The sequence below is a fragment of the Pteropus vampyrus genome, unplaced genomic scaffold, assembly GCF_000151845.1.
Source record: "Pteropus vampyrus isolate Shadow unplaced genomic scaffold, Pvam_2.0 Scaffold97, whole genome shotgun sequence".
Taxonomy (NCBI): Eukaryota; Metazoa; Chordata; class Mammalia; order Chiroptera; family Pteropodidae; genus Pteropus; species Pteropus vampyrus.
In genome coordinates this window covers 6,825,299-6,838,952 of record NW_011888878.1, presented here as the reverse complement: position 1 = coordinate 6,838,952, position 13,654 = coordinate 6,825,299, and the positions used below count along the sequence as shown (strand labels likewise).

General features: G+C 33.0%; 1 protein-coding gene across 2 annotated transcripts in view; it reads right to left on the bottom strand.

Annotated features, from left to right (window-relative positions):
- GK5 (glycerol kinase 5 (putative)) overlaps positions 1-13,654 on the bottom strand; it is a 68,112-nt gene that overhangs the window by 21,442 nt on the left and 33,016 nt on the right. For both annotated transcript variants that reach the window (XM_011364456.2, XM_011364457.2), the window contains 6 exons: positions 11,013-11,088; positions 10,402-10,463; positions 10,243-10,316; positions 9,970-10,030; positions 8,510-8,636; positions 7,209-7,313 (listed from right to left, as the gene is read on the bottom strand). In XM_011364456.2, the coding sequence (XP_011362758.1) occupies positions 7,209-7,313; positions 8,510-8,636; positions 9,970-10,030; positions 10,243-10,316; positions 10,402-10,463; positions 11,013-11,088 (505 nt within the window). The remainder of the gene's footprint in view (positions 1-7,208; positions 7,314-8,509; positions 8,637-9,969; positions 10,031-10,242; positions 10,317-10,401; positions 10,464-11,012; positions 11,089-13,654) is intronic.

The following is a 13,654-nucleotide window of genomic DNA, read 5'->3' as shown; positions in this document are numbered from 1 at the left end:
TTGCCAACAGAGATTCTATAACAGAAATGCTAAAAGATATCGATGTGGAAAAAACCCACCCATAACCTAAACCTCACACTTTAGGTAAAAATTAACTGAAAATGGGTTATAAATCTAAATGGAAATATAAACTCTAAACTTATATGTAAATAAGGGAGAAAATTTGTGTGGCTTTGGTGCGGCAAACATTTCCCAAAGCATAATCCATAAAACAAAAAGTTGATAAATTAAACTTCATCAATTTAAAAACTTTTGTTCTGCAAAGGACACTGTTCAGGAAATGAAAAGATAAGCTCTAATCTAGGAAAAATATCTGCAAATCACTTATTCCAAAAAAGACCTATATACAGAATCATAAAAGAACTCTCAAAACTCAAAAGTAACTACCCAATTTAAAAAAAACAAACACAAAAGATTTTAAAAGATACTTCACCAAAGAAGATATACAGATGGCAAATAAACACATGAAAAAATGTTTGACATCATTAGCCATTAGAGAAATGCAAATTAAAAATACAATGAGATAACATTATACACCTATTAAAATGGTTAACATCAAACAACACCAATAACAACAACAACAACAACAACAACAACAACAAAACCCTAATAGTATGAAGCACTAAAGTAACATGAACATACATATTGCTGGTGAGAATGTAAGTACAGCCATTCTGAAAAACAGTTTGGCAGGTTTTTTTTTTTTTTTACACAGATAAACCCATACTTATTTGTGTGTACGTGTTTATATGACACATATAGCACTGTGTTTATATTAGCCAGCAATCTCACTCCTACGAAAATGCCCTAGAAAAATTAAATCTTATGCTCACACAAAAACCTGTACATTAAATGTTTATAGTAGCTTTATTCATAATCACCAAAAACTAGAAATTAACAGCTCACATGTCCATCAGTAGAATGAATGTAAAAACTGATTTACACATATAGTAGAAAATCACTGAGCAGTAAAAGAATAAACTATTGATAAATATAAAACCATGGATGAATCTCAAAGGCATTATGCTGAGCAAAAAAAAAAAAAAAACGATCTTAACAGATCATATACTCTATGATTATACTTACTGTATAAGACATTATGGAAAAGGTAAAAGTATAGGGATGGAGAAAAGATTAGTTTCCGCCAGAGATTAGAGTGAGCCAGGGATTGAAAATAAAGAAGTGACAAAGGTAATTAGGGAGGATGATGAAAGTATTTAGTACAACAATCACAATCCTAATTGAGATGATGTCTACTCAGTCTATGTAGGTCTTAAAACTAGAACTATACATCAAAAACGTGAAACAAACACAACCACTATAAATATATATAGTATACAGGTATAAAACAGATGGCTTATGGTGGTAGTTGCACAGATGTATACTTTATCAATGCTCATTGAATACTTTAAAAAGTTGAATTTAGCATCTTGACTTGCAGTCAAGATGGCAGAGTAGGTAAACACTGTGCTTGCCTCATCCCATGACCACCTCAGAATTACAACTAAACTGCAGAAAAACCACTATTGAGAATCACCTGAAGTCTAGCTGAACAGAAGTCCTGTAACTAAGGATAAAAAGAATAAGCCACATAAAGACTGTAGAAGAGGCAGAGATGTAGAATGGGCTGGTCTCACTCCCAGGCTGTAACAAGAGATAAGAAGGACTCAGTAATTTCACTTCTGGGTATATATCCTAAGAAACCCAAAACACTAATTTGAAAAGACATATGCTCTATATCTTCATTGCAGCATTATTTACAATAGCCAAGATATGGAAGTAACATAAGTGTCCATCAGTAAATGAATAAAGAAAAAGTGGTACATATATATAATGAAACACTACTCAGCCATAAAAAAGAATGTAATCTTGCCATCTGCAACAACATGGATGGACCTAGAAGGTGTTGTGCTGAGTGAAATAAGTCAGACAGAGGAAGACAAATACCATATGATTTCACTTATATATGGAATCTAAAAAACAAAATAGAAACAAACTTATAGATATAGAGAACATTTTGATGGTTGCCAGATGGGAAGAAGTTTGGGGATATGGGTGAAGGGGTGGAAGGAGGTACAACTTGGTAGGTACAGAACAGTCATGAGGATGTAAAATATAGGATAGGGAATATAATCAATAATGTTGTAATAACTATGTATGGTGTCAGATGGGTACTAGATTTATCAGGGCGGTCACTTTGTAAGTTATATAAGTGTAATCACTATGTATACATCTCAAACTAGTATAATATTGTCTGTCAAGTATAATTGAAAATTAAAAATTGTTTTTTTAATTTTCACAAAAAAAGATAAAAGAAAATATTGTCTTTAACTATAACATGTTGGATACTTGTATCTGAAGTTTTTTAATATTAATGTTGCTTATACATTTTTATATTAATTTAGTCTTATTTTCTGACATTGTAATTGTTTTTGAGCATGTAGAATAAAACAATGCTGAGTTAATAAAAATATTAAAAAAGTGAATTTAATTATGTGTAAATTAAACCTCAATAAAATTTATTTAAAATATTTTTTCTCAAAAAGAAGAAAAACTCAACTTCACTCATAGTAAGAGAAATGCCATTTAAAAACTGAGATGTAATTTCTAACCCATTTAAGTTGGCAAAAATTTAAAAGCTTAACAACATATAAGACTTGTACTTTTACTCCCAACTTCTGCAGTTCACCTAAACAGATAATTGGCTTATGGGAAAGACACTATGAGAAAAAAGGATATGAAGAAACTGTCTTACACACTTTTGGGGGAAATGCAAAAGGAAACCATAACTACAGTGGAGAATTTGGCAACATCTAAAAACTACAATGCATTAATCCTCTGACACAGCAATCTCATTTCTGGGAATTTATTCTTAAGACACACCTCCAAAAACATTAAAATACATATGTACAAGGTAATTCATTGCAGCATTGTCTGTATTTTCAAAATATTGGAAACTACTCAAATGCCCAAATATAGGCTATTGGCTGACTAAACTGTATATATACACATAATGGGGTACCATGCAGCTGTGAAGAAGAATAAAGAAAACCGTTATTTGGTGATGGAAGGAAATTTAACTTTGGGTAGTGAACACACAATGCAATATACAAATGATGTATTATATAATTATACACTTGAAATCTACTTGATTTTATTAACCAATGTCACCTCGATAATTTTAATTTAAAAAAAAACCTTAAATCGGTTGGTTTAAGAGCAGTTCAAATAAAATAAAACAAAGAGAAGTTTGGCCTGCTACCAGGAGAAAATCTTATTTTTTATTTGAAAAATACCTCATTTGTATACTTTGCTTTCACCATGTTGGGATCTTTGTTCTATTTCCTTTTGGCTGGAGTATCTTTTCAGGTAATTTCTTCAGAAAGTATATACTGCATGGCCAAGAAATGTCTCTTTTGTACTTAATAAGAATGATATCTTAGCCAGGCGCTGGAATATTGGTTCATCGTTCTTTTTTCTCCGGAATGAGTAGATGTTGTTCCACTTTCCAAATTTTACAACTAACTTCTATGTCAGTCTGTTTTTTCTTTATAAATAAACTGTTCTTCCTGTCTTGAAGCTTTTCTTTATCCTTGGGATTCTGACAATTCATCTACATATGATTGTCTTAGTGAGTGTGTGTGTGTGTGTGTGTGTGTGTGTGTGTGTGTGTGTGTGTTTTAATGTGGTAAGCCATTTCAGTATGAAATTCAGGTCTGAGAAGTTTATTTTCAACAATTATCTTTAACTTTTACATTCATATAATTCCATTTCCATAGTTACATTTTTATATTCCAGAAAAGAAACTATTATTCACACATCTTTTTTTTCTGATCTTTTTCTATATCTTTTACCTTTTAGTTTTCTTTTCTTTTCTTTTTTTTTTAATTCTAATTCCTACTTAGGTTTTCAGCAGTCAATTTTATGTTTTTTACATTTTATATATTACAGTTTTTGTTCTTTGAAACTTTTATGTTTTTCAAACATTTCTTTGCAATATTTTCTTTTATTCCATTATGTTTCACTTCTGTTGGTGTTATTTTAATCTTCTGTTTATTCCATTATACCTGTCTCTGTTGGAGCCACCTGCTATACTTAATTGAACTTGGTCACCCTCCTTCCAGGTGCTATATGCTCTTAAATACTTTGTGTTCTCTTTCAGGTCACGCTTATGGGGTTGGCAGACAGTAAAAGTTAATGGAGTGAATGCCCTTGGCTTTAAGGTTTCTCCCCTCTGCCTGGAAGAGGTGTAGTTTTAGACCAAACAGCAGTGACATCCACTGTTAATAGGCTCTCCCAGGGACAAGCCAAGCCAGCTCTTTACATGTTGAGGGGATTTTCTCCTGGCTCAGGAGGCTAGATGCCTAGAGCACATCTAGAGAGTCCTACCAGCCTCTAGTATTTCCACCAATAACACTCAGGTGGTACCCTCTACACACCCTAGGGCTGCAACAGTCTACTTGAGAACTCGAGGCTTCATTCATGTTTAGGTTCCACTCCTGCTTCAGCAGTGAGCCTTACTCATCTTACTATTTGTCATCCCAGCAGAAAGCAAGAGAGAGGCAGGACCATGAACGAGGCCCTACTCACTAGCAGTAACAAGTAACTATTCACCACCCTCTAGAATTAGTTCATATGTGAGGGAATGTTTATATCATCTCCTCTAATGAGGGAGACTATATCTCTCTTGGGAAGATACCCAGAAAGAAGGAACTAGTTTTCTTTATTTCTAGTAAACAAGAGTCTTGGGTAATTTTCAGTGTGCACTGGAAGTCTTATGGGGATTGCCTGGAGCAGGCAGGTAAGATGTGTAGCAATTAAAAGTGGCACTGCTAGGGAAAAAGATGTCCCTTGACTCATGTAAATGGAGGACAGCAGAGATGAGAACTCCCTCAGTTATAGAAAAGAAACAGAGCATTCTTTCAGTGTCTTACTTAGGTTACATTGGGCCTTCTTCACTGGTCCTTTCTGCTTGGACTGTTCCTTAACCAACTGCCTCTCCTACCTGCCTAATCATTCTTATTCTTGCTTCAGGGCTCGGCTGAAATATTACTTCTTTAAAGAAACTTTCTGATTCTTCAGTTAGACAAAACCCTCTCTTTAGAAAGAGATCACTAATCCTACAACTACTTGTATTTCCTGGTGCTTAACATGAGTTAATGCATTTACTATATGTCTTTCCTGCTCAACTGTAACCTCCACAAGGGCAGGGAGTGTCTGTCTGTCTGTCTTACTCTCTTGTGTCCTCCTAGCACGTACAGTTCCAGGCACACACTAAGCACTCAATTACTTGTTAACTGAGTAAAAGCTGGAAGACATACAAGTGTTTATAAGACTCAGATAACAAAATAGAACAGAGTAAAGGGGAACAGAAATGGACCAAATTAAAAAGAAAAGAGATGATCATGTAGGGACCCAAAATGTTGCAGCTAAAGTAAAAAAAGTGAGAGAGATCTGGCCTATGTGAAAAAGATTAAGAAAACAAATTTAAAAATCAAGATGAAACTGGTTTAAAACACTTTTATGCCTGAGTCAGAGTTGTAAAACCCACTAAAGATGTGGAAGGAAGCCACCATTCAGAGTACAGCATGTCACATATAGATATAAAGGCTCATGTCACATATCTTCAAGGAAATGACAGGATTACTCAGGCTCATATATACTGTGTTCCTCCTGAATATAATGTTGTTATTTTTTCAGTACACCCATTAAAGTAAATTCTCAGAATAGAAAGAGATATATTCAAATAAATATCGACTTTTTATATAAATTTCAAACAGATACATACTAGTAATGTTTAGCTGTGCCAATCATTGAAATTTTAATGCAGATAATTCACCTCTGAATTATTTCTCCCTCCAGTTAGATCAACGGTTCTGTCATATAACATACAGGTTGTTCATTATTCACAGTAGCCAAAAGGAGGAAACAACCCAAATGTCCAACGGAAGAATAAATAAATAAATTGTGGTTTATCCATATAATGGAATATTATTCAGCAATACAAAGAAATGAAGTACTGACACATACGACAACATGGGTAAACCTTGAAAAGATTATGCTGAGTGAAAGAAGCCAGTTATAAAAAAACTACATATTATATGATTCCAACCATATGATATGTCCAGAACAGGCAAATACACAGAGACAGAAAGAAGATTACTGGTAGCTTAGGGCTGGCGGTGGAATAGGGAGTCACTACCAATGGATATGGGGGTTTCTTTCAGGGGAAACAAAAATGTTCTAAAATGAGATTGTGGTGATGGTTGCACAACCCTGTGAAAATACTTAAAAAAGTGATTGCACATTTTAAATAGGTGAATTATATGGTATGTGAATTGTATCTCAATAAAGCTATTGTATAAAAAAGCAAAACATATTTACACTGGCAACTGTTTTATCTCCTCCTTAATATATAATAGACAATATTCCATGTCAATAAAATATGCAATTACACTGTTATTTGTGACTGTATAATGTTCTACTAAATGAATACACTGACATTTACTTACTTAATGCTTTATTATTAGATAGGAACTTACTTCCAACTTCTGTATTAAATACCCATGTATGTACACATCTTTGCGTACCTGATTATTTTCTTAGGAAACAAAAAATATAACTGTGGGCAAAGGGTATGCACTCTATAAAATGATACATATTGCCTGACTGTCCTCCAGAAAGGCCATACTACTTAACAGTCAACCCAATAGAAAACAGTAACATTTTTTCTCTACATTCCCACCATATCGAGCATACTGAACTAATTAATCTCTGACAATGATAGGTGACAAAATTTTTTAAATGTGTATTTCTTTGATAACTGAATATGAACATTTTAAAAGTTACTGATTTATGAACTACCTATACTTCTGTCCTCTGTTCATTTTTTGTCATCTTTAGTTTTTCTGACATATGTTACAAATTGTTCTCATCAATGTGTCTTTTAACTTTACTTATGGCATCTCTCTTCCTATGCATTCTAATATTTTATATACTTAAGTCTATTATTCTTTATGGTATCCTTAACTCCTAGCCTTTACCATCCCAATATCATAAAAATAATATCTTATATTTTCTTCTAGCACATGTCACTTTATTTTATGTTTCATTTAAACAATTCATTCATTCCTTACTGATCTACAGCCCTGTGGCATTCTTGAATTATTTAAGTCTGGCCTGTGAGATCTGTATAAAAGATGACTTACCTAATTGTTGAGCCCATTTTATGGCAGTACCAGTATCTCCTGCATTGCCTTCAGCTAAGTATACAATCTCTTGCCCAATCTTCCACCCAATTAATGGATAAAAGCCTTTAAACAAACAATGTAAGTCATATAATAAATAGAAGATTCATTGCAGAGACGTCTACAATAAAACAACTTGATTAACTGAAAAAATAGCAAAGTGATTCTTAAGTAAGAATGCCCAGGGTCAAATCCCAGTATTCTTTCATTTATTAGCTGTGGTCTTACCAGTTTCTAACATCCTAGCCTCAGTTTCCTTGACTGTAAAATGGTCTACCTCAGAGAGCTCTTGTGAGAATAAACTGAGTTAATACATAAAAAGAACTTAGCATAGTGCCTGGCATCTAATATGAACATAAATATTAGTTTTAATTAGCTATAGGCATCTATGTCTCTAGAAACACAGAGATAATATTTTCATTGAGAAATAAAAGGTTATTATAACATTGGTTTACTTGAAAAGTGTCTTATCTCCTCCATTTATCTGTGACTTCTAAACAAAGCTCTTAAACAGAAATGACCTAGCGCAGTAATAAACATTTTCCAGCTCCCATTTTCCCAGTTAGTGAAGATGGACAATACGAAAAAGGTTTTCAAATCCACATTAAAAACCATGGTTGGGGAACAGAGGCCAGACTAAGAGCCCCCAGCCATCCTAGGTGTAATTAATTATACAATCTAGATATCTTGGTTTGTATGTCCCAGGATTTCCCCCATTAGAGAGAACAAATTCTTAGCAATTGTCATTAAACACTAAATATGCATGGATCACTAGTTAAAACTATCACCTCAAAAAAATTTCACAAAAAGAATAATTTCTAACTAATGAAAGAAATTTTAGAGGCCTAGAAAGATGTTTTAACACATAACATGTATTATAGGTACATTTTGCAAAGCTAACCAAAATATCCCAATCCTTCTAAATTTTTCTATAACATTTCTTATTTTTTATGCTTTTAATTTAAAGATAAAAGGGAAATGAGATTAACTGTCTCTAAGAATAACAATGAAAAATGCAGTTAGCATTAGTATGATGGCTAGGTGAAGGGCCAGGGGAGGGAGGGAGCAATTGGGGGGATCGTTTTATGAACCATATAGATGTCTAATCAATGTACTGTATATTTAAAACTAATTTAAATAAATAAATTTTTAAAAATGCTAGAGAATATCCCTTAATATAAAATAGGAAAATAGTATCATCAAATTTAAATATGCAAAAGGTGATATTTCATTAATAAAGAGAATACATTCTAACTATTTACCTCCAACACTCTGTTGAGGGTTATTTCCAGTATTAATATCCAAAAATGTCCCAGTTCCCATAGTTAATTTCACATCTCCTGTCTGGAAGCAGCACTCTCCAAACATGGCTGATTGCTGGTCGGCGACCTGCCGAAAAGGTTCAAATGTAAGACCTTTGGGCCCTTGGAAGTGGCCCATTTCACTGTATCCCACTGTCTCAATATATTCTGATAGTTCAACATTTTCTTCTCTTTTTACCTTTTACTTAAAAAAAAAAAAATCTCAGGAGAGAACAGAAAGTAACAATTATAGAATAAGAGTCTCTCTAGGACTAATGTCTGGATAACTAATGTGCCTCAGGGATTTTTAGTGGGCAACCTACTTCATGAGTTTTAAGTATCATAGGATTAATCTTAGAAATAAAGGTCAGAATAAAAATTGTGCAGGAAAAAACCCCAAGATTTTTTGTTTACATCTTACAAGTGGTTTCATTCAGTAGTAAAATAACTGACCTCACAAATTTCTCTTTTAATAGGAGTGATAGGCATAATTTAAAACTGTACATCTCCCAATCACACATTTTTGTTAAAAGAAAAATTATAACATTTTGTTAATATAGTTAAATCTAGATAGACATACAGCAATACTTTAAGGACCAAAACTTATCTGAAGAACACTTTCTCACTAATCTATAATTCTTCTAGCCATATCTTAATCTAAACCTGAGTCTACCCTTAGATTGAGTAAGATTGATCCTCTCTAAATGACCAGAAATTTGTGACTTAGAAATTAAATTCCCCTTCCATTCCCTTCTTCTTCCACTTACCGTGGCAACTGTCCATCTAGGGACAGATTGGTCTAGCTATACACACTGCTTATGCAGTTATAGGAAATGGAAAGCGAGGTCTACATAGCCTCACAATCAGGTGGTAAATCACTTGGATTCTCCAAGTTCTGACTCTCTCATCTAGCCAGAGAGAAAGAGTAAGCAAGAAAGAACCTTTAAAAATCAGAAACAGCTCATTTTTCACTCTTCCTACTGGTAGATGCTGGCTAAGGGTTTATAAAATGTAAATACAATTTTCTCCTTTAATTGCCCTATCTACCATTTATGGTTACACACTATTGAATCTAAACTAATCACTGGCCCTATTACTATTTTTTAACTCGTAGTATCAAATATATACAAACATACTAAGAATACAATATTTAAAATAAATTTAACACAGTTTTCTGAAAAACAATACACAGAGAAGTCAGAAAAGGTTATCAAGTGCTTCTGTGAAAGAAGAATGGCCCAGCAGTCCCCTTTCCAAAATGTAGAGAGTATTTCTAATTATATCCAGGGTGCTTTAACTTAAAAAGAAAAAAGATACAATTTTATTCTGCATGGATGTTTTGTGTCTCCTATCTAACTCTATTTATATATATTCATTTACTTTATACTATACAAGGAGAAACTCTCAAATTTTTTACTTACCAAGGCCATTATTGGTATAGGCACACCAAATATCTCTTCATCCACTGATCCAAAATTGTAGCTTCAAATAAAATTGATTTAAAAGTACGTTATAGCTCTAGAAATATTAATTATAAAATTCAGCAAACTCTTTTTTTTAGCAAAGGCCAAAATATTATATAATGTATGTTCACAAAGGTACCTCAAACATGTAAAAAAATGCTTTTTCCCCACAGAGGCAAAATGAATTCAGAGACAATTTTGCTGGTTTCTATGTCCAATGTTCATTATTACCTTGTATCCTTCACGGGAGGCAGGAGAGAGAGTGGTATTGAAAGCAGAGAGGTAATGAGCCCACTCCAACACATCTGAGCATAAAAATATGTCATCAGAATCCCAATTAAATTACCTAAAAAGTGATGATTCAAAAAGGAGGGAAAAAAAAAACTTTACCTCATATGGGTCAAAAAGTCCAGTTGTACTGGCATTCGAAAAATCCGTGGCAAATTCAGAACCTAAATTTACATTGGAAATAATCTATTTATTATCAGGTAGTATAAATTAACACCTACCCCTAGTTTATAATGTAGACCTTTTTTTATCTGCAAATTCATTCCAAAATGTATATTCCCAGGGTAAAGTCTCCAAAACAATTTCCCACTTAACCTTTATGAACTTTTATAATTTACTAAAGCACTTTTATACATACGCACTGTCATGCCATAATCCCCAGTTTAAAGATGAAGAAAGTGGTTCAGAGATGCAATGTGATCGCCTATAGTCATACCCAGTTGCAAAGTGGGAGGGAGATTTGGTATTGAACTCAAATTTTAGTAGTCTCGAATTAAGACTGTTCCTTAGTCTTACATTTGAGGTTTCACCACAATCTAAAAATCACCCTCCTCTTCCAACAAATCTGAAATTAATCTAAATTTATAGTAACTAGGGTACCAAAGGGCAATATGTCTGGGATATGGAAAGGAACAAAAAAGTAACTTCTAGGTAAGTCATTTCTATTAGTTAAACTTCAGTTACTTAAGATAGATCCATCAGATCATCTTTACCTTTTGTGAGTTTATGTAACAACCAGGTATCAACAGTTCCAAAGCAGCAATTTTCTTCTTCAATTGCCTTTTGTACCTTGAAAACACAACACAAAACCAATTCAAAAGGCTAAATTATTAAAGGCAGGATTAAGTGCTGGCCAATAAATACAGTATAATTCCATTTATGATCAAAATTAATATATATATAGAAACAGTTTATGGAATACACCCCAAACAGTTCTAAGCAATTACTATAGGGTATGAAATGTTTTAGTTTTAAGCCAAGCATGTGTTACTTTTGTGATGAAAAATAAAGTCTACACGTTTTTTAGTTTAGACATATAAGTATGTCTAAATATAAACAACCTAAAACAGGAGATGGCACATTATGGCCTGCAGGTCAAATCCAGCCCATTGCTTCTTTCTGTACAGAAAGTTAAGAATAGTTTTAAAATGTTTTATGTGTTAAAAAGAACAAGAACAGGAATATTTTGTGACACATGAAAAGTATATGCAATTCAGATTTCGGTGTCTATAAACAAAATTTTAGTGGAACACCGCCATGCTTATTTGTTTATGTATTATCTATGGCTGCTCTCACACTAATGGCATAGTTGTGACAGAAGTCTTATGGCTTTTGAAGCCTAAAAACCTGGCATTTACAGAAAAAAATTTACCAATCCTTAGTGTAAAGCATGCCAAAGGAAACAAAGGATCAAAACCTCTTTAAACTAGCTAATAGAGAAACTGAAATGCTTGTTAGGATATTATTAACAAACTGGAAAGTAATTGCCCAAATCACACTTTATGACCTTTCCAACTCTTATCTGTCCTTCAAGACTAACATTTCCTGGCTTTGTCCAAACCAGCGCCCTATGGGTATCTTTGTTATAGCCATTATTTCATTGCATCATTACTTCCCTACTAAGCCCTAGATCCTGAAGGGCATTCATTTTTATAACCCACACACCTAGGAGGGTTCCTGGTATATAGCAGATGTTAAAAAATGCTTGGTAAATACATCGCTGAGGTAAAAAAAAAAAAAAAAAAAAGATTAACAAATGGAGACATCTAAGGATGCTTTATATTTTAACAGTAGAATCAATAAAATGAAAATGCATGGCATGAGTTGCAAAAAAAGAGGTCATTTGTACATTATTTATAAGAAGTGTTTTGAAGATTCCATTCAAGTGTTGTACCACTTAAATATGGAGTGCTTAAAGTCATATTATTATTTTCAAACTCTTCTTAAATTTAGAAATTGCGATTCTAAAATTTGTTCCAGATTAGACAAAGATTAATCTTGTACTTCAGTGAGTAGTGCAATGCCTGGCTGGTACTTTTTGTACCATTTGTTCATTCAAAAATATTTGAGAGCCAGGCCCTATGATAAACAATAGGCCCTTGTAAAGCTAGGAGGACACAGGGTAGCTAACAGGGCTTCCTAAAGTAGGAGGACCAAGGTCAATCCTCTTTGCATTGGGTTAAGACTCCAAGTGGCTCTATTTTAGGAGTAAGGGTAAACTAGAAGAACAGGCTCTCACAGGAACTACAATTCAGTTTTGAATCATCTCAATAGTTAAAGTGGATCAAGATTAATTCTAGAGCCTAGAAGAAGAGAAGAAACAAACATAAATCCTATCCAGAGCAAGACAGCATTTTAAGGCACTGATAATTTCTACACATGATTTTGCAAATACAATGTCTAGCTCAGATATACGTACGAACATACATACATACATACATACATACACACATACATACGAATAAGTAACCAGGTGCACCAAACTTTTCAAGTTGTATACATTAAACATATACGGCTTTTTGTATGTTAATCGTACCTCAATATATTGGTTTAAAAAATTTAAAAACCTATTAAGTAACCAGGCATATGGAGAAATAAAAGAACATGAAAACAAAAAGAGAAACAGACAGTCCAAGAAGGCTACAGATACTGGAATTAATAGTCATGGCTTAAAATACCATGATAATTATATGAAAAAATATTCTAGAATTAAAAAATTAAAAAGTTAATGGATGAGTTTTGACAACACATTAGAAACAACTGAGGACAAAATAATAGAGTTGGAAGATAGGTTAGAAGAAAATACTCAGAATAAATACATAGAGACAAAAGAATGGAAAATATGTAAAATATAGTGAAAGAAAAAGGAAATTTAGCAAGAAGGTCTAATAAACATGTAATTAGATTTTCAGAAGAAAAGATGATAAAGAGAATGGAAGAGAAATCACATTTGAAGATAATGAGAAATTTTCAAAATCAACAAAAGATATCAAGCAACGAATTCAAGATGCCCTACAAACCCCACGTAGTTGCCACACCTAGACGAGAGGTACAGAAAATGTATTTGATAAATTCAGCACCCGCTCATAATAAAAAGTCTTAGCAAACTAGGAAAAGTAGACAATTTCCTTAATTTGATAAAGGCTATCTGAAGAAAACTTATAAATTCATATTAACTTGTGAAATGTTAAAAGCTTTTGTTCCAAGATATGGAATGAGAAAAGGATGTTTTTGGTCATCCCTTCTAGTCAATATAGAGGTCTTTTTCAATGCAAAGAATATAAATAAAAGTAAAGTCATATTTCTACATATGTTATCAGGGAATTAATTACAAATTAAACCAGTGAGATACTAC